At 37.3% G+C, this 20,918-nt stretch overlaps 5 protein-coding genes across 9 annotated transcripts; 2 read left to right on the top strand and 3 right to left on the bottom strand.

The window, feature by feature from the left end:
• Positions 1-142: 142 nt before the first annotated feature.
• LOC103867393 (importin-4) lies at positions 143-5,625 on the bottom strand. Its single transcript, XM_009145461.3, has 20 exons — positions 5,233-5,625; positions 5,018-5,150; positions 4,794-4,930; positions 4,662-4,707; positions 4,366-4,578; positions 3,776-4,288; positions 3,551-3,685; positions 3,255-3,470; positions 3,095-3,184; positions 2,784-3,025; positions 2,608-2,696; positions 2,211-2,251; positions 2,088-2,118; positions 1,890-2,012; positions 1,566-1,780; positions 1,392-1,487; positions 1,193-1,305; positions 951-1,086; positions 746-850; positions 143-651 (listed from the first exon to the last, which is right to left on the bottom strand). Exons 1-20 carry the CDS (start codon positions 5,505-5,507, stop codon positions 451-453), a joined length of 3,150 nt encoding a protein of 1,049 aa, XP_009143709.1. The 5' UTR covers positions 5,508-5,625; the 3' UTR covers positions 143-450.
• A 655-nt stretch (positions 5,626-6,280) lies between these two features.
• LOC103867401 (protein PELOTA 1) lies at positions 6,281-10,517 on the bottom strand. Of its 2 annotated transcripts, XM_033277063.1 has the most exons (17): positions 10,148-10,517; positions 10,003-10,053; positions 9,827-9,909; positions 9,497-9,572; positions 9,197-9,271; positions 9,072-9,128; positions 8,654-8,699; positions 8,392-8,467; positions 8,211-8,286; positions 8,094-8,126; positions 7,921-7,989; positions 7,684-7,790; positions 7,318-7,390; positions 7,066-7,104; positions 6,880-6,974; positions 6,676-6,782; positions 6,281-6,605 (listed from the first exon to the last, which is right to left on the bottom strand). In XM_033277063.1, exons 1-16 carry the CDS (start codon positions 10,277-10,279, stop codon positions 6,722-6,724), a joined length of 1,149 nt encoding a protein of 382 aa, XP_033132954.1. In that variant the 5' UTR covers positions 10,280-10,517; the 3' UTR covers positions 6,281-6,605; positions 6,676-6,721. The 2 variants fall into 2 exon arrangements, 1 of the variants encoding a protein (XP_033132954.1); XR_004450192.1 differs by lacking the exon at positions 7,318-7,390.
• A 239-nt stretch (positions 10,518-10,756) lies between these two features.
• On the top strand, positions 10,757-15,974 carry LOC103867411 (sine oculis-binding protein homolog). Of its 2 annotated transcripts, XM_009145485.2 has the most exons (3): positions 11,201-11,344; positions 11,810-12,681; positions 12,777-15,974. In XM_009145485.2, exons 2-3 carry the CDS (start codon positions 11,840-11,842, stop codon positions 12,838-12,840), a joined length of 906 nt encoding a protein of 301 aa, XP_009143733.1. In that variant the 5' UTR covers positions 11,201-11,344; positions 11,810-11,839; the 3' UTR covers positions 12,841-15,974. The 2 variants fall into 2 exon arrangements, with proteins under 2 accessions (XP_033132983.1, XP_009143733.1); XM_033277092.1 differs by having other exon boundaries at positions 10,757-12,681.
• A 1,329-nt stretch (positions 15,975-17,303) lies between these two features.
• On the top strand, positions 17,304-17,849 carry LOC103867419. The gene has a single exon (XM_009145495.2). It carries the CDS (start codon positions 17,441-17,443, stop codon positions 17,627-17,629), a length of 189 nt encoding a protein of 62 aa, XP_009143743.1. The 5' UTR covers positions 17,304-17,440; the 3' UTR covers positions 17,630-17,849.
• Positions 17,850-18,097: 248 nt separating this feature from the next.
• On the bottom strand, positions 18,098-20,193 carry LOC103867429. Of its 3 annotated transcripts, none has more exons than XM_009145512.3 (5): positions 19,636-20,193; positions 19,344-19,474; positions 19,148-19,244; positions 18,916-19,050; positions 18,098-18,814 (listed from the first exon to the last, which is right to left on the bottom strand). In XM_009145512.3, the coding sequence occupies exons 1-5, from the start codon at positions 19,709-19,711 to the stop codon at positions 18,804-18,806; spliced, it is 450 nt and encodes a 149-aa protein (XP_009143760.1). In that variant the 5' UTR covers positions 19,712-20,193; the 3' UTR covers positions 18,098-18,803. The 3 variants fall into 3 exon arrangements, 2 of the variants coding, with proteins under 2 accessions (XP_009143760.1, XP_009143753.1); XR_632659.3 differs by having other exon boundaries at positions 18,099-18,814; positions 19,144-19,244; positions 19,344-19,486; positions 19,636-20,180; XM_009145505.3 differs by having other exon boundaries at positions 18,099-18,814; positions 19,344-19,486; positions 19,636-20,182.
• Between the last annotated feature and the right edge of the window lie 725 nt (positions 20,194-20,918).

Below are 20,918 nucleotides of genomic sequence, written 5' to 3' on the forward strand. Positions count from 1 at the left end.
TTGGATTCTATTTGCACTGATTATGTCTTCCAGGTATAAAAGTAAACTCGCTGTTGCTTTTACAGGTACGTTACTGTATGAAATTTCACTAAATCCTAGCTGAGGAAAATACTTAAAATTTTTTAATTAATGTAATACTCACTGCGAAACAGTACAATTTACTCAATACTATAACCAAATGCCAACACATTATCAAGGCCAAAAATACAAAATATTGTCAATGTCAAAAAGACATATGAAGGGTAAAATACAGATAACCCCATTTCACCCCATCTCCACTAAAAGTAACTTGCACACTTGGAAAACTTAAAATAAATGGAAAAATGAAATAAACAATGAGGACAAAACTCTGGAGAAAGGAAAGATTTTGAAGACTCAAATGAGCAAGAATAGAGATTTCAAACAAATAAAAAAAATACCAGATGACAATAGAATACAATGGTCTCAAAATCAACCAGCAGAAGCAAACGCAGCAAGAGCGTTAGCTTGAGAAGGGGGTAGAACACTTATGAATGGATGCAACTGATCGCCATAAACCGACATCAGGTGGGAGAATGTTCTGCCTACTATTGCTTTCACTTCACCTTTCTCCACTGGCGATTCCACCACTTGCCCAAATATTCTAACCAGGTCCGGTACATGAGGTATGATCTGTCATTTTGCATCCAACCACACACCAGGATTCAACCAAATGCAATCTCTACTCTACCCGAGAAAAAAATTACATGGAGAAAGAAAATAATACCTGTGGATTGGATGCTAGAACAAGTGAGTATATACAGCTGTATACAGCCATGGACTCCTCTTGATCTTCCTTTAGAGGTAGACCTCTTAACAAAACTGGAAGTACCTGGATCATATACCATAACTTAGGGAATGAGTACAGTGTTTCATAAGGTTGAAGCACGCAAAAAAAATATACAAGAAACTGGTCTATTCAGAGATCATACTTGATTTAGCGGGACTAACTCAGGATGAACAAGAATCATCCTCGCCGTAGCACCTGCTGCATTATCCCTAACACCAAGGTCTGTTTCTGACTCCCCGAAAAGCGGGTTAAGTCCACGTAGCACATCAGCAAAATATCTGGTTTTGAATCAAGGGAAGACAAATATGGCATATGTGCTGAAAGTCAATGGACAAAAGTCTTTATGCCTTCAGTATTAGTTGAAGTGTAACACTAAAAGGATACTTGAGAGCAGCTTCACCCCCGTTTTTGCATAGCTCTCCGACACAGAAAGCTGCATTTCTCTTATTGGTTGGATGAGATGACTCCAATTCTTTGAGCACTAACGGCATTATCCTCTGCAAAAAACAACATTCCCAAATGGTTTGGTTTCAATACACAGCTCATGCAACGAGAAAGAAAACATAAGATGAGGAAAAATCACATCGACATAGGCAGAGATTGGAGCACCCATGTCTTGAGCAACTTCGGCAAGACTAGCAACAACCATTGTCCTGTCCTGGTCGGGACGTCTAGCTTTCTACAGAACAGAAGAAGTGAAGCAGTAAGTGCCTCAATTTCAATGAAAGAAGTTATGGCTTTAATCACTAATACCCACCGCAAATTTCATCAACGGCTCAAAGAGTTTTGCAAAGACGGGTTCGAAGTGAGGCCCCATACACTTTGCAAAGGCGGGGAGGAGGTCGGAAACCGCATCCATGAGGACCTCATCGTGTCCAACATCATCATCGTCATCACTCTCGTCTTCTACTTGCTGGCAAGCTGCTTTCTCCGTCAGCAGTAGCAATGTCGCGTCAACAAGAGGTGATAGATCTACCAAACGATGTCGTCAGCACAGTACACAAGAGTTTTTTTTTAAATTGAATATCCTGAAGTAACTATTTTTTATAAAATTGAATCCAACAAGTAAAGAGACACCCACAATTTTGAATGGCTGCGTAACCATAATCTTTCATGATATCTGCAATGCTCAAGCAAGCCTGAGCAACAACCTCCTTGTCGTCATCATCAGCCATGGTTTTGATATAAATATTCATAACTGTGTCTGAGGTTCACAAAAAATATTTCAGTATCTTCTAGCCATTCTTGTTGAAAAAGGGTACTGTCTAATGTGGATTACCAAGAATTTCATTAGCCTTCCCAGTTCCATCCTAAATAAGAACCCAAGAAAATCAGAACAAGGAAAACTAGAAGGGAGCTGTGGCGAGAAAGATAGAGATATATTCAAGATCATGTCCCTTACATTATGAGTCTGGAAAATGGCATGTGCTGCGGCCAATATATCTGCAATTCCAACAGATAAATTTAAAGACTCAAAAGTAAAATGACAAGACCAACTCAGTAAGCTTTAAAATACTAACAGATCCGATGAGCTGCATATTCTAACAAAACAACATCATATTGGCCATATGCTCAACTGTCAGGAGGTTTTAATCCTAAGAAATGCTGATGATTTGGCAAAAACAAAAAAAAAAGATTCGATGCATCAAGTAAGCAATATTGACTGAGCTATGTCTATTCAAATACTCCAATGGAAGAGGTTCAAGGGTCATGGATCAGATCGTCCGTGTCGGCATAGTAATAAAAGTGACAATCCATTGGAGCAAGAAATTAAACAATCAACAGATAGAAAAACTCACGTTTCAGACCGGTAATTGCTTGAAGCCGAACATCTTCATGAAAATATCCAGAATGTTTGTCCATGATCTTCAATGATTCCTCGATGTAGCTTACAAGTTAGTTAAGGAGGTATGAAAAAGGATTCTTGTAAGACGTCCAAAGAAGAAAATACATCAAGGAAAATTTGAAAGGATACGGTGCAAAAGAAGATTTAGTGCGGAGTGCAAAAAGGCCAAGAGCTTGAGTAGCAGCCGCCTTTTCATCCAAAACTCCTGTTCTCACGCTTATGTTCCGGATCCTCGGCTCATCATGAGCTTCATCATCAGAGGACACCCCACCAAAATCGTTCACATCCTCGTCTGACTCATCAATGTTGACCGCAGACCCATCATCAAGATTGCAAGAAGCAAATACCAACGGCATAACGCGAGGTAGATACTGCGTAAAAATGTATTTTCTTTAGTCAAAAGCTGTTAAGAAGTCTATTTGAGAGAAACTTATCCACACCTGAGCAAAACTGTCATCCAATATTTCAGCTACGTTGCTGAAGAATCCATGAGTATACTCTCGCAACTCACTGAACTCCAATCCAAATCCCTGAAATGTTTTATGATGGTGAGTTCTTTCTTCCACGAAAACGGCAGTACAGAAACAGTAAGGCAATTACTGCTATTGCGGCATCAATGAAAGGTGGAAAAATCGGCTCCATCCCTTGTTTCCCAACAGACATTGCGACAATCCCTACAAGCTCAGTGGACCTTGCACGGGCACGAAGATCCTCGTCGTTAGTGAGCACCATGAAGAACTTCATCGCCTCCAAAACCCTCCCTGCATATGGATTGAATGCTTGCTCTGCAGCAGCAGCTACCGACCCTATTGCAGACTGCAAGCAAGTAGCACAATGCTTAAACCAATATTTCGTAAACAGTTCTAAGTAAACTCTACCAAAGGTTGTCTGTGTACCATGCATGTCTCTTGCAGGTTACGGGGACTATTCTCGAGGGCTGCCATGAGCTTCCCCATCAAAGGATCAAGGAACGCAACAATCTCCGGTCCCATGTTCTCACAGAATGCAGCTAAAGCATAGTATGACTTCTCCTGTACACAGTAATCAGAAACGTTACCAATAAACTCAAGTTACAGTGGCACAAAAATGCAAAAACACAATAAACCTATTAAGTTTTTTACCTTCACATCGACAGATGAATCTTCAATCGCATTCAAAACACAAGGAAGAAAGCTCTGATAATACGACAAAATCTCAGGCTGAAGATGCTCGGCGAACTGGCCTAGCGCAAACGATGAAGCCCCTCTAACCATTTTCTCAGGGTCCCTTATTGCTCCCAAGACTATATTAAGAATAGGCTCCAGCTTCTCCTTCATAAGATCAAAGCAACCCTCCGAAATAACACCAAGAGCTGTCACAGCAGCTTCCCGGAACTTCAGATCCGTGCTCTGGCCATACATGGAAGAAAACTCGAAAACAGTGGGGAACACATGCTTCGGCAGGTTCATAGCTAGTGTGTCAATAACTTCAGCAGCTGCACGATCAGTAGCAAGATCATCATCATCATCGTCATCATCTTGATCGGGTGTCTCAGCGAGTAAGGGGCACATGACTTGCAATATTGGTACGACTAGTTTATGTTTCTTAAGGATGTTGTTTTTGTACTTTGCCAACCATGAAACTATTTGTATTGCCTGGTCAATAAATTGGAAACATAACATCATAACTCAAAACCTTTTTTTCAATTAAAAAGAGAATAGTTTATCCTAACCTGGTGGCGGGTGCTAATCTCCAGGGTTTGGTTACATGAGACTTCAAGAGAGAACTGCACGATTGATTTGACGGAATCTCCAAGAAGAGTAGCGGGAGACTCAATCAGCTCATCGAAAATTTCGAAAGCGAGTATAGCAACATCCTCCTCGCCGGATGCAAGACATTTTCTTGATACATTCAATATGCTGGGAACGAAATCTCGGAACTTGACCTGATATATATTACATAAGCACACACACACACACATTCGAAACAGAAAGTACCAAAACATTAACCAAAGTCGCTGAGAGTTACCACAGCATCCCCGTCGCTTGCGAATTCAAGAAACGAGCCCACTGCCCTGGTGAAGTTGCAGAAGATTGTAAAGAAGAAAGATATTGTAAAAGAGAGCAACAACATTTCTATTAACAGAGAAGTAAAAATTACTTGAGAGCAGCAACTCTGACACGACTGCTGCTTTCATCTTCCATGCACTTGAGAAGTAGAGCTTTTAAATCAGTAAAGTATGGCCTGAATGAGTTCCCAATCGTTTCAGTCAAAGAGCTGAAAAGAATCAATGCAACCTACACAACAACAAAAACAAAAAAAAAACAGATTCAGCTAAGTGAACTTAAGATGTATCAAGCAGACAACAAAGTAAAGTTACATACTTCACGGTGGTCTTCTTGAGCACTCTGACTACACTGAAAGAGAAAGCCAAGCAAGTCAGGCCACTCTCCAGCTGGAACAGCGTACTTCGCTACCACACTCACAACATTGGCACTCGCACGCCTCACAGGTGGACTATTTAAACAAAAAACAAATTCAGTAAACAAAAAAAACTTTCAAAATCCCAAATTGAAAAGAGGGAAGTAAAGAGAGAAACCTGTTCTCTACGGTGATGCTCTCGATTAAAGACTGTTTAACTTCCTGTTTCGTCTGCGGAGAAAGCTTGGCCCAATGTCCGGTGATCCTTTTGCGGAGGAGGACGGCGGCGAGCTGGCGGACGTTGGGGGTTTTAGCGGTGCGGAGGTGCTGGACGAGGGCGGGAACGACCTGAGGATCCTTGGCGAGACGCTTGATCTGATCCTCGGCTTGACGACGAGCGTCGTTGTCAGGCATGAGGAATTGGATCAACAGAAGCTCGAGAGATTGCGCCATTGTTTGATTGATCTTCTCCTCCCCAGAAGCAGACAGACGGAGGCTGCGGGAGTAAGAAAGCGAGCGAATAGGGTTTTATTAATATGTGAGGGTTTTTGCTTTGGTTTTGGGTTTATTTTTCTATTGGTCGGACTCGGTATCTTATGTGTTCGGTAATAATAAACATGATCAATCGGAAATTTCTTATAATTTTTAATATGAGAGAATCAAAATTTTGACAGATTAATTGGATTGTGAAGTTAAATAGTTTGATTTTTAATAGATGAAGTTTAAGATTATTTTATTTCAAAATATACGATGTTTTTCAATTTTCAATATAAAATTTCAATATAAAAGTTATTTTTTTATATATTATATGATTCATTATATTCTATAATCTATTATTGTTGGTTGAACTGTGATTATGTAGATAGTTAATAATGTTTTTATTTATATAAATATATAAAATTAATTTTTAAAAATTGTGTGTGCATAAGCGGAAACGCCATCTACTAGAAAAAAGGAGGGAGTATACAGATCATATTTATTTTGTAAATTTTGTATTTATGGAGATGAAAATTCATCTTTATATTTCATTTCTCTTAACATCTCTTTCAGAGTTTCAGTGGTTCTAATTTGTTGGAACTTTTACAATAGCTTTGTGTATATCTGAATGCTCCTGTGTTTAATTATATGATTCTTTAATGGCATTCATACAGTATGAATCATACTACATGGAAGTGAATAAGAAGCATGAACTGTGAAGCCAACTAACTTGACCGGTAGATAGAAAATCATAGTCTAGCAATGACTATAGTTGTATCATATATTGTGTGCTCCACAAATATGTTTTATTGCTCACAAAGGCTCAACGTATAGTGTTTCTTAAACGTTGCACAACAGCAACGACTGATCGAACTTAATGTAAGAGTTGCCTTTTTGAACCACACAATACAAATCTCTCTTGAAAACTATAAAGACAGGCTAATAAGTAGTGAGACGTATATGATCTTTCTATGGTTTCTATACCCGAAGAAGATATATTTTACATCTCAATGTCTTCGAGGTCTGGTAAAGGGAACCTGAGAAGAGCTGCAATTCCAGTAAGCTGTGTCAACTCTGCAAGTTCATCAGCACGTAATAAGAGTTTGTTACAAAATGAAGAAGAGATAAAGACGCAAACACTCACGTTCCCCTGAAACATGCATGGACGAAAATATAAAAGCCTCTCCTCCTTAATCTTTCACCGACTCCACTAAATCCACATACTTCTTTCTTGTTTTTACGTCAGAGTTCCTGGACAAATGTTTATTTAAATGTCAATCATTACATTTGCCTCTTAAATATACAGAAGTCGAATTGCGTTTAGTAGTATTCCATTCCATTACTGAACCTGAAAAGCTCATCCGTGATGAGAAGTGTTTGGACTGCCATTCGTTCATGAGCAACTTCTACATGTTTTGGTCCATAGCATGCCCGAGCTGGATCCTGGATTATATAAAGCAAAAGAATCTCAAGTCGCTTTGAAATACTCTTAAAACGGACGAGAATCGTTCTGTCTATTGCAAAAGAACCTCACATTTGAAAGCATGGTGAAGAAATCGTTGAGAGCTTTGACCTGCAAGAGGCAAATTTACATCAAGCACGTGGATGATAAGAGTACAGTTTAAGAGCACCACCATGCAGTAACAGAAGAACACAAGTCACGAAACGGTGAGCACCACAATGATTTGGAACATCTATCCATTTAAAACAGTGAAAAGTACGTGTACGCTAAACCAGCTCTGAGTGAGAAATTTGAAATATCAAGCTAATTGACATTCTAAATCACCTCTTTTGCTGCTTTAGTATCTTTGATCATATTCATCACGTTGGGAGCATTTAGAACCTCTCCCAGGCTATGTCTGTGCACCAATACATAATGTTTACAAGTAAACCAAAAGCTAGAGGTGAGAAGTTAACACTGATAGCCACCACGAACATGGATTTACACATTAATAAAGTAGGTAATCAGGTCAATTAGGAAACCTATTAGGTTTATCTAGCAGATTAGCAACTCACACAAGCAGCATAGATCTCAAATCAGTAACATCATTAATTTTAAGCATTTGACACTGAGCCATCATTAATTTTTTATAACTTTGGAAGAGGATACTTATTTTGACAGGTTACATAAACTATTTCACAGAAACCCTACCTATATCCAGAGTTTGTGTGCACCAGAATTATACGCGATTTGTTCTCGATTATAGCTCTCAACTGTCTTCTCTCTGCTTCCAATAATAAGTGACGATGAAACTGGTCCTGAAGATAAGAACAACCAAAAGCTCATCACATCATGGTGTGTCATCAAGTATTAATCTTGTCCAGCTTCATTCTGATTAATAATTATTAACCCTGAAAGTTTAGAAACGGCCTGGAGAGACAAAACTACCTTTGTAAAGCCGGGACTTGCAATCACTGCACAGCGAACGACACTGAAGTCAACATGTTTCACAAAGGCCTGTGTATATCAATAGACTTTTAGCATGTATGAAACTCAGGTACGCTTTTTGTTAGAAAACAATAATGTGAACCATGTATATTCAGAGAGCTAAAACAACAAACCTGCAGAACATTCTCAAAGAATTTCTTCAAAGCCTACAGAATAACAAAAATAATATCAGAGAAATTCATCAACCATAGATTTGGGCATGTATATGATGAAACAGTGCAGGAACATACAGACTCGTAACCAGCAATTGCAGGTCCATGCTTCCTAGGAATTGATGTCTCTATTCGTGCACGGCTACTTGTCACGCTGCCAAACATTAATAGACATAAATGATTCTCTTCGACTCTTTTCATAGTTCTTCAACCAAAACAACCAAGGTGATAAAACTAGAAATACATGAGTAATCATTACCTTCTGCCGACGAGGAATATTTGTCCAAGTCCTTCTTGCATTAGAACTACAGCTAGATCAGCACTGGCTGCCGAATCTATGCAAGACAAATTTGAAAAAAGTTTGTAAATCAATGAATTGGGTTCGATATCTACGCTAGGCCACATGGACACAGATCTCGGGTCATATGTCAACAATCAACGTAGGCACATTTGTGGTTTTGTGAGAATTTCAAAGCTACTTTACTCCAGAAAATTGGAAAGGTGGAAAAGGAGCAGCATACCTGAGGCCTGCTTGAGTGTATCAAGAGCCAATGAGTCCCAAAATGCCTGAAAATTACCCATGTACACACTTCTAATTACAAATGAAGTTTCAAAAAAAGAGTGAAAATTTCAAATCAATAACCGGTACAGTAAGCTCTAAGCAGACTGCAACAGAAACCTATGTGCAAGCAAGATAGCTTCTACTTCCAAAACTGCTTATACGAATCGTGTAGTTTGGAACTTTTAGGCATTCTAAAATCAATATTACTGTAAGACATTGTGGAAATTTAATCCAAACACAATATGCGGCGTCGCTGAATCTATAGATATTATTTTGCAATGGTATCAGCGTGCACCAAGTTACTCATAAAATAGAAACTAGATTGCAAGACGGATCATGCACACTTGCAAGGCAAAAATAGAAGAGAGGTCAAGTACCTTTCTCAATACAAAAGGTCGTTTCAGGTCAATCTCCAGAGTATGGAAGGCACCAATCTGCGACACAACACAAGGTTCAGCACAGGAAATTTCTATAAGGCAAAAGTCAGAGCCTCGCAATCTACCTTGACGTGCTCATTCTCCAGGATATTCTTCCCACGTATGCGCAAAACAGACGCATCTTTGTCATAGTCCACCTCCTAAATGAACAAAGGAAATTAAAGATAGAATTAAGACAAAGGTATCTTCCACAGTTGATGAAAGGGCCAAAGACGACCAAAAAAGGCAACAAATGTAAGCAATATCGAATGTAAAGCAATATAGCACATTTATGGTCGAGGCGAATTTAAGTAAAAATAGGCTTCTAGTGTAGATAGGTAATAACAGGGTGAGTTGCATACAAAATCCCTTAAAAAAAATCATACCTCAACTTGTACTTCCAGCTTCAGTCTAACACGTTCAGAGTCTCTTCCCCCACCAGGTACCTCTCTCTGAACCTTTCTGAAACCAGGCAAAACAATTAAAAAAAAAGGTAAAACAGAACACAATCAACCCAGTTTAAGAAGAGGAATGGCCTTAACTAAGATAAAACAGAAGTCCAAAATCCCTTTATTAATTATTTGATACTCGTGAGATTCATTCATTCTTACAAAAGGAATGAACTTTAAGTGTGTGATAGATACATGATGATTGTAATAAAGAACAAACAAAGCTTTTTGCGTAACCCTTACAAGGGAAACATGATGAAAGTGTACCTAAAAGTGACAGCCATGACACTATCGCCAGTGGAAATCAGATTATAAGCATACCAGAGATCATCCGAGTCCTCAGCCACCATCTACCCTTAGATTCAAGTTGAATTTGCAAGTTATATAACTTAACTTGGGGCTTGATTGAAACATGACCACAACAAGGAACTAATCAATCAAACCTTAACGCTTCCGGGTCCATTACGAACATAATCCCTGCGAACGATCTTCATCTTCTACTCTCGAGGAGTAGGTAACACAAAACAACAAAAAGGTTGCAATTCTCAAAAGAGACACCGATGCATCGACAATAACACGGTGGCGAACCTGTTGCAACGGCCAAGGGATGAGTCGAAATCTTGAACGCGAAAGGGGTCGAGAGCTACAGAGTTTCGATTTCGCAGCTTCCTTTCGCTTCGTGTCTGAGAGGTACCGGGTTCGAATACCCCGCACCTCCATTCAAAAATAATAATACGTATTTTAGTAGTTTCTCACCATACAAAATTCAAACAATAAAAAATAATGGAAATTTTCATCTAGTGCAATCTTTTTAATAGAGAAAGTCTAGTGTCAAAAGAGAGAAACTGACAAAACAACATTAAAGTCCAAAGATATAGAGAGATACATTCCTGAAAAGATATGAGAAATACATATGCCATATCAATATGAAATTTGTAACTGCCAAATTGGGTATTCTTAATACAACCAAAATTGGACTATAATATAGTGACTTGACTCCAAATTCTTGTCATCATGACTAGGTAATTAACAATGATTTAATACACATTGTTACAACTTACATCAATTTTTTAATTTAACATTTTACCCAAAAAAAAACTTACATCAAATTTGAAATTTCCTAATTTATGATTCAATAATATTTATATTCTTTTTTTAAATCAAATTTTGTATTATTATTTATGTGAACTCGTCCAGTTTGGTATATCCTCTACACTTCGCTCTAAAAAAAAATTCTCGCAATATTATCTACAAAGTTAACGAAATTAACGTGACTAAGTAATGTATTTAGTGGTAATTAATGAATGCAGTTAACAATTTAGGTCTGAGACAAAAGAATGGTCAATGCAAATATATAAACAAGGGAAAATCTAATATAAGGAATATCTCATAAGTTATACAATATATATATATATACCTTTATATTACCATTTTAATATACAAACTTTTTCATTCACAAAAACTACATCAAATATTTTTTATTTTCATTATAATACCCCAACCTTTAAAATCACACCATTTAGCACCACTGCATAGAATTGATTTTATTTTTTGAAGTACAAAGTTGATATTAATCTGTTGATAAAAAAATACTGAAAATGTGTACAAATTCAAGGAAAGTTAGAAGAAAATTTGCTAAATTCAAAAAGCAGAGAGGATTAATTTTGTAAATATCCACTTTTGATATCTCCCCATAACCTTTTATAAAAGCTTGTGCAAGTGACTGAAGCAAACCAGATACAGCAGTTTTATTCGGACAGTAGTTTTCCATGTTCAGTTGCTGAGGTATTCTTCTTACTGCAGTTCCTTTTAGCTTATCTTACTTTAACCTTACAGTTCCATTAATCAAGTGGGTGTGGTCCGGTGGTGAAAGTGACTCCGAAAGTTCCTAAGGGACCCGGGTTTGAAACTTCACACTTAGACTACCCATCCATGTGGCCAGACGACAAAGATATCTAATTCTCCTTACGAACAACCAGATTTGTCTGGCTCCGGTGGACAAATCTCCGGAAATTAGTTGGTTGGGTTCTGCCCGCCGGATATCCCTAATCAACAGAAAAAAAAAACTTTTAGTTTCATTTTTTTTTTTTGACATCAGTTTTGTTGTTAAATCATTGTCTTGTTTGTTTTTCTCTCTCTCAAAACAACATACGAACATGAGAACACTGACTTTGCACTGAATATTAGTTCTGAGATTATATAGAGACAAGTGTAACTCCGATATGACTGTATAACTCCGACATGATGCAGAGAGTACTCAAGTTCCTTGGATCCTTAACAATGAATCCTCGTCACAACGAGATCGCTCCTTTAAACACAAGCTCCGCCAACTCCCCTCGATTCCCGAGTCCTCGTACCAATGGTGGCGGCGAGAGTGGCCCAAGAGGCGGCATGCCGCGTCCTCGCGGGAGAATATTACCACCGCTTCTGCCGTATCCTCAGATCCCACCGACCCGTCCGCCAATGAGGTTGCCGACGTATGGACCGTCGTCGCGGCCTGTCTTCTCCTTCGGCTCACAACCGCCCATGACCCCTGCACCGTCGTGGCTACCACCATATTATCTGCCAGCGCCGGTGGCTAACTACAACGCCGCTTTGCCTCCGCGTCCCTTCACGAGGCCTACCACCTCGGTATACTCCGGTGGTAGTCTCCCGCCCAGGAATGGTCACAGAAGGAGAAACCGTTATAACGTTCCTTCTTCGAGTTCGCAGAGGCCTCGGAGTGCTGACCGAATGATCTACCCGAGGCCTATAGAGATGCCCTTTGGCGTGATGATGCCAAACGAAGCAGGCAATGTCATGAACGTGTTGCTCACTGACTATATGGACCCGGACAAGATTTTTTATGATTATAACGAGGATGACTTGGTGATAATCTTTGGAGATTCGGATAATGTAAAAAGCAGTGGCAGTGAGAATAGGAGTGAAGATACTTCGGGTGTAACGAGTGTTTCGATGAATAGTAATCTCGATTGTAACGAATCACCGAAGCTACCTCCTTCCCCAGGGAATCTTCAGGGTGTAACCAATTCGGCTAATAGAAACGAGAATGCTTTCGAGATTGATAAAGGCGCGGGACACAGTCATGAGATTGCTCCATCTGATCCTAACCGTGCCAAAAGGTAAAAAGCTGAGATTGTGTGTGTGACTAAATTAAGTTATATATAAGTATGGGTTTTGTAGACATTTAATTATCCATATGATCCTCATATCTCAGAATCTTGGATAACGGGGAATCATCTGGACGTTCAAGTGCGAAGAAGGCGCGGCGCCTTAACTAGTCGGAAGAAAAGAATATCTAATGAGAGTGTTAAAATTTCTCAAATGAGAAGTTTCTCTCTTTGCTTTCAGTATTTTCATTTGTTTGCTTTCAAAATACCCAATGGGATATTAATTATTAATGAGCATGCTCTCATATTATATTAAACAAAAATTCATATATGTGACTTTGTTGCTTTTCTTTAAAGAAGAAGAAGCTTTCTAGTATCGGATTCAAAATAGCATGCTCATTGGAATATTATCGATGAGCATACTCTTTTAAATTCTTCTTTTAATATATACATCAAAATGTGAAGGTATATACGAAGAACAAAGTTCTTTTGAAAACAAAAATAAAGCATTGTAGATGGATCTAGAATGTGTATATGATCAATCGTTCTCAGAGTCTTGGCTAACCGGGAATCATCTGCACGTTCAAATGCTATGAAGGTGCACGCGGCTCGTTCAAGAGTTGGAAGAAAAAGTAAGCGCTCTTGATGAGCGAGAGGCTGATGTAACTGCCAATTCCAAGCTAAAGGAGGTGAGACAAAAGCACATTAGCAACCAACCGGTTCCTGTAAAGATGTTTTGTTAAAGTTTGTGTCCTTTTTGCATTGCAGAGATCTTTATCTGTGCTGTAAGACGAGCACAACCAAGTCAGGTTTCATGCAAACGGATTGCAGGAGCAGTTGTCACGTGGTAATGGTGCGTCTTCTTAATAACCGTAAGTGTCAGGTGTTGTAGGGCTTTACGTTACTTGCATTTCATCTTTGCTTATGTCTTTCACTCACATAGTCATACGACCTTACTGTTGAAACAAATATTGATTTCAGTGAACATACCATCTAAGGAAGTTGAGAGGTGGCCTTGGAAAATCATGTAGGTTGAAGGCCGGACTGAAGTCATAGTATTTTATGTGCAGGGTCATATTGATTAACCAAATCTATTATAAATCATTTTCTCAAAAAGAAAAATCAGTATCATGTTAGTATATAGATAAGGGAAATGATTTGTAATGGTAAGGCTTTGAAAAGAGCTTCTGATTTTATCAAGTTGAGTAAGATTATATTTTTTATTAGAGCATTTATATTGGTGAGATACTCATTTGAATAACTTATCCATCTAAATATCAGTATTTTAATTTAATTTAGCTGTGTTATTAAATTTTAAGGTAAAAATAAAACTAAACCATTCATATGAAGACATGTATGAAAAGAGTGTCTAATGAAATTGTTAAAATTTCTCAAATGTTCTTTTTTTTTTATCTCATTCTTTCTCTTTGCTTTTTAATATTTTCATTTGCTTAGTTTTATAATACTTATTGGAATTAGTAGAGCTTCTCAAACGGTAACTTGCGGAGAAATATCTAACCAATTAAACGTAATAAAAATATAGAAAGATAAAAAAAAGAGAGATGACAGAAATTGTCTGAACCAACACTTAAACTTGTTTACAAACTTTGATGACACTTGTTTTATTTTCATAAGTCAGTATATATCTAAAGCAATTCAATTTAAATACATAATCATAACACATTAATATGTTAATTTTTAATTGTTAAAAACCTTGAATCAGCATCCCCATTCTTACATGTATAATAAACAAAATTCATAAAGCATGGACCCTTTTATTTATATACTTAACATATTCTTTCTTTCTTTTTTGAACAACTAAAATTAATTCATTAAGATAATTAAAAAGTTTATGGGCCTTGGCTAAATGGGTTGCAAGACAAGACTGACAAGACTTTGCAAGCCCATTAACCAGTGCATTACAATTCGTGGGATGAAAACAAAACAACACAAAAGAAACAGAGAGATGGAAGAAGACAATAGATCGTCGATGTCGGCGAGAACCCCAGTCCGACGGATGTTGATGTGAAAAAATCACTCAAACGAGCACTTGAGAAGCTGTGTGAATACAGATGTGTTGAAGGTTTTGGGAAGCCGCTTGAAGCAGAGCCTCTTTGATGGCTAAGGCCTCTCCATGCATGGCGATGACACGAATCTTTGGAAGCTGGATCATCGATACAGTTCTATAAAAGTTTTGTCGGTGAAGATTCAAGCTAGTCCAGCTGCTTTGTGTTCCGTATTCCTGGATGCATAAGTGTTGCAGATGATCTCCGATGACAAAGCCGGTTGAGGTTGCGGGAGGAGCAGTCTTAGGGGTTTTAGGAGGTTAAGAAGGCTGAGCAATCTCCCATTCTTTTAGAGCTGGGATTGCTTTGATAAAGGTTTCCGTCGGTGATTGTGAGCGATTTTTAAAAAAGAATTAATTCTGTGAGATCCATAGAAAGCAGCAGATCCAGGGGAACACATTTCAGACTTAACATATTCTTTCAAGTATATTTTGAAAAATGAAAAAAGAAAACTGTACTAAATCAAAAAGATGATATAAAGAGGTATACACATATAGTACATGCTAGACCACAAGATGGATCTAAAATATAGAACATAAATAGATAGAAAAAAAAAATGCAACCGAAGTATAACCCCTGTTCGAAACTACGTTAGGCGCTAGTCGGGCGGCAACCCCGGACCTAGCGAGTTACTAAAAAATCGGGGATTAATCGGAGTATACGCGGGGCCTAGTTTAATTATTATTTTATTTTATTATAATATTTAAATTAAATATAAAATATAAATATATTAGAATTTAATAGTTTTTATATGTTATTATTGAAATTTATTATTGATTTTTAAAAATTTAATTGTTAGCAATACAATTAAAACACAAATTAATCTAGATTTTGAATTTTTATTATACGTATATATGTATATATATTAACATATGCGCAAAAGTACAAAGCATTCAATGTCTCCTAGTGGCCAAAGCATGTCAGTTTCTTCGAATAACCCGGTTTCGACGCCTCCTTCTTACGTTTTAATTATTTTGCATTATTACTATCAAAATGGACAAAAGTCCCACATCGCTTACATGCAACAAGAGAGGCAAAATATCACTCTATATATAGAATACAAACGTATAGGAGAAAGGTAAAGTAGTTGGGCTGTCTGATCTCTGGAAGCCTGATAAAATACTTTCATAAGTAAAACTTTAGGCCTGTTTAATCCTTAACTGGGCCGATTAGTTGGTCAAATAGGCTGATTAATCGGTTAATGGGCCGATTAATCGTTTAAATGGGCCGAATAATTGGTCTCCGATTTTGTTGGCCGATTGTGGTAAAGTCGGTGCGGCTGATGTCCGGATTGCGCCTAAGCGGCCGCCTAGGCGGCTAGGCGGCCGCGTTTTCGAACAGGGAGTATAACAACTAAACTGGACATTTTTGATAAACATTCACAAGGAAATTGAGTTACGATGATGTGAAGACGTGTGAGTACAGTTTTCTTAAAAATGATGTACCTATTGAGTGCTGAGTGAACTGACAGCGATACAAAAGTGAGGTATCTGCTGAGCTATATACTGTACTGGTAAATAAAACACGTGATAATCGGGGATCAGAATCGAGGAACAGCTAATGCCAATGTGAAGTGCGCGTGCGACGCGCAGCGTGTGTTTCTTTTCATATTGACCAACAGAAAATATTAAAATATGAAACACGAGTTGCGAGTAACGACGAGCACAGTGGAGAAACTCTGGTTTCTAGAGATGTCAAATGGGCAGGTTGGGCGGGTTTGGGTGTGTCCGAATGGGTTTCATTTTTTTGATGGACATTTTTGATCGAAGCCCAAATAGAACCATGTCCAAATGAGACCATAACCAAATAAGACCATGATTTGTTGGACTATCCATGGGCGGCCCATAAGCCCACTTAATGTAAACAACATAATTTCAGTTTTAAAAATTTAAAGATTATTAAATTTTCAATTTTAAAGATGTCATATACTTAAACTTTATGTTTTAAACTTTATGTTTCAAAGTTATAAAAAACACAAGATAAGTTTAAAATATTCGTAATTTCGTCTGACTTGCGGAAACAGAAACAGTCGCCAGACTCGCCACCAGCTTCGTTATGAACACAAATCACCGATCCATTTAACACATAATCCATAACACAATATTAGTAGATGATACAAATCAGTAGCTAATAGTGAAAACCCATAACACAAATCATGAAAAATCAAATCTTAAGAGATGATGAAATCAGAAGTTGGTGAAGAATCGAAGAAGAACGAAGACGAGGAAGAAGAGTCGAACACGAAGAGGAAGAATCGAAGACGAGGACTCGAAGAGGAAAAATCAAAGACGAAGATTCGAAGAGGAAGAATCAAACACGAAGAAAAATCGCAAGAGTGAGACGGGAAGAAAAAAAAAAGGTGATTTGTGTTTTCCCCCAATTTTTCAAACCCTAGACATTTAAGTTTATTGGGCCGCCCATTGTCCAAGTGGTTAAGCCCAATGTTGTCCATTGATATAATTGGGTTCACCCATTTGGACAAATTTTAATTATGGTTTAATCTGGGTCTGTCCATTTTAGACCATATCGATTTGGACACGGGCCACCCATTTATAGCCCGCCCATTTGACATCTCTACTGGTTTCTTATATAAAAAGACAAGACTTCTTTCTTCCTCACAAGTCACCACAACCAAATTCAGTAATAGCTCTGGAAAAGAACTCAAGAACATTCAAGATCATTCCTCTTCGATTATCTCATCAATCATGATCTCCATCGTAATCATGGCTGAGTTACTGGTTGAGTACACGACAGCTCTCGCTAAACTCACCGTCGGGATTCTTCCGAGGCGACAAGGCGACGGAAACTTTATACGTATAGGCAACTTCTCCTTGTATTGTCCTCCTAGATCGTCGCCAGTTCCAGACTTCTCTGCGCATCTTGTCGATTTCTGATACGTGACGAGTGTCCATCCTTTTTCTTCTTCTTTTTTTCTTTTACTCTTTATTGATCGAGTAGATGAGTAACAGCCGAGGCTTCTTTTTTCTTCCCTTTTCCATATTGAATAGATCAATAGAGATATGTTAATGTGCATCACACGAATTAAAATGGGATAATCTGTACTTCTGTGCTTTTTTGTGTACTCACGTAATATACAATCATTTTTTTAATTAAGTTGGTGATCTTTAAACTAGTCCAGATTTACCTAGTTTGACTGTAAACTTTCAAACGATAATTTTCAAGTATACTTTGATACTTTCGTGATACAAGTTAATTAATTAACTACATAAATAAGAGCTGAAATAACGCTTGAGACGTTATATAAAAAACTTTGTACTGCTGATTTAAGTCCATTTCAATTAAAAATATTTACAAACCATTTGAATCTTCTTATTAACGGTCAAATTATTCCAGTTATAATATTTTCGCTGAACAAATTAATTTCTAAAAATCAATGGAATGTTCTAGAACCGAGTAGACAGATACGAGAGAGGCAACCAAATAGAGACCAATCTTTCTTTTCATAAGGATAGCCAACAAACACACACTTTCGACTTTGGCTAACAAATTTATCTCCATTCTCTTCTGATTATGGGTATAAGCAAGGCACTCAAATTTGTCTCCATCAATCTTCTGACTTGCTGCATTATGCATATGACTTTCAGGGTCATGCATGTCCCACTTTTAAACCTGAAGCATGTTTATCAGCACAAGAGTCACAACCATATCTACTCGTAGGTTGGTCTTGATCGATTCTAGTTGAGAAGTATCGATCGGTGCCAGTTCACAAGTGTCGATCGATGATGTGCGTCTTTTTTTGCGGATTGAACGTTTCACACGTGCATGGTCTGAGAATATAATATCTTTCTCTATGTTACTTCTAGTACTGCTGGAAATGCACCTGAAAAACAAAGAATTTTTTTTAAGTAACTAAAAAAGAAAATAAAATCTAGACTAAACATATTAATCAAGTCTAATGGCTAATCCAATGCTTCTCTACAACAGCGCTAAATTTTATATCGCTCAAATCATGGTTTTTCGTCTCCATCATGGTTTTTCTACTCTCTCTGATTAAATCTCTAGAACTGATCAAGCCACTCCATGAACATTGCCAATCTCTCTCTTTGATCAGCATAAACCTGTAAAGAAAAGACTAACTTAAGTTTACTCTCATCTACTTCCCTTTGGTGAATTTAGTAAAAAAGAAATTTGAGAAGAAGTTCAGTAATATGTTTGTGACCTGACGACACCGACAGAGTTGGAATTATCACATGAGATGCATGAGAAGGAAGATACCCCTTGCTATAGCTTCTTGGAGAATTTTTACCATGAAATATAACACTATCTGTTATCAGTTTGAATCCCAATCCATTTGCTGGTACAGAGAACAATCAAACTCAGTTGGCTGTGATAAATAAGAGAAACAATGACAATCAGATGGATTAATTTACAGTATTTAGAACTGTACTTGCTTTTGGTACATGGTTTTCCAAAAGATTTGGAAAATCGTCCCTTGGAACTCCTTCCAACCGTCCCTTGGAACTCCCCTCCATACGGATCCATGCTCATCTGATCAACAAAACCAAATTTTCATGATTAAAGTCATTCTTAAGATTAATCTCTGGCTTGCATACAAATATGTAGTAGAAATGTTAGGGGCATCATTACCGGCATGATTGAACTCTTGAACTTTTTGAAGTTCTGCACCCACACTTTTGCTACGTATAGCTTCTTCTTCACAGACTCAATATCTCCAGGATTAGATGACGCATCTTCCCTTCTACAACTTGTTCTTTCGCCTTCACAACTCACTGCAAACTCGTTAGTGAAACCCCAATAATCCAAAACGTCAAGTAGTTATCAGATCACTTCTAAAACACACAGCCAAGATATATAAGTATTCATCATCCCTATAAAACAATTCCTAAGAATCACACTTTTGCCCATTGAAAATACTAACCTGCGACGGTGTTGAGCGTGAGAGAGAGATCTATAGACGGAATTTGACCTTTGAGATTTCCTAACAGGGTATTCATCGCAAGCAAGGAGAATCTATAAACGGATGATGATGAGTCCGTTCAGATGCGAGAGAGTGGGAGGTGTAGTGGGTAGAACGTATGATTTAAGGAGATGTAAGCCGACAACGGAGAATGTAGCAGCGGTGGTCGGCGTGCTATTAGATTGTTTGTTTGTGAGTGAGGTTGAAGCCTTGTAACTTAGAGCCGACGTTTCTCCGGTACACCAGACGATTGTACTGTTTCAGATCCCTTTTTTTGGGTTGAAATTAATGGAAAAAAAAGAAAAAAAGGGAGTTGAAAAGAATCGAAGGGAGTGAAGAACATATTGATTGATAGGATATGGATCGCAGTAACAGAGATCATGAACACGAAAAGGAGAAGTCGAAGAGTGTGGGTCTGAGTCAGAACTGCACTTTCCGTAGGATATTAGTGTTTCGGAAGTGGGTCGATTTGTGCCAAAACGAAATATGATGAATCCACACAGGATGAGTCCACACAAAGAACCCAATTTTTTTTTTCATTTTCTAATAAGCTGAGGTGACGTGGTGAGAATCAAGTTTTTCATTGGTTGATTTTTGAAGCTGACTCATTGGAGCCCATATTCCCCTTTTAGTTATTGTATTAGTTGTTTTGCCCGCGATGCAGACTCAAATATTTTCATAATTTTTAAAAAGTTTTTTGTACACTTTATTCATAATTTTAGTAAAAAAATTATTTGATTAATATTTAATTATATAATTTATGTTTTTAACTTTTTACTAAAATACTATTTCAGATAATAATACAATATAAATATAGAAATTATCTTTTTTTTTAATTATATTTTTATATTTTGGTTAATTCAATATTCTATTTTTCATTATATTATTAAGAATTTTATTTGATTAATATTTAGTTATATAATTCATGTTTTTAACTTTTTACTAAAAAATTTTTTTTCACATAACAATACAATATATACATAAATTATCTCTTTTTAAAATTATATTTTTTGATTTCGGATAATTCTTAATATTATTAATTTTAATCAATTATCTAATCAAATAAATTAAAATTTTGTTTTTATTTTTTAATTAATTTATACATTTTACTCATTAAGGGTATAAACGATATTAACCACTCTAACTTTTAACGTGTAGCACAATTCCAAAAACTAATTTATGCTTTTAACTTTTTATTACTAAAATACTTTTCAGATAACAATACAATATATATATATATATAT

The sequence above is a fragment of the Brassica rapa genome, chromosome A01 (genome assembly GCF_000309985.2).
Source record: "Brassica rapa cultivar Chiifu-401-42 chromosome A01, CAAS_Brap_v3.01, whole genome shotgun sequence".
Taxonomy (NCBI): Eukaryota; Viridiplantae; Streptophyta; class Magnoliopsida; order Brassicales; family Brassicaceae; genus Brassica; species Brassica rapa.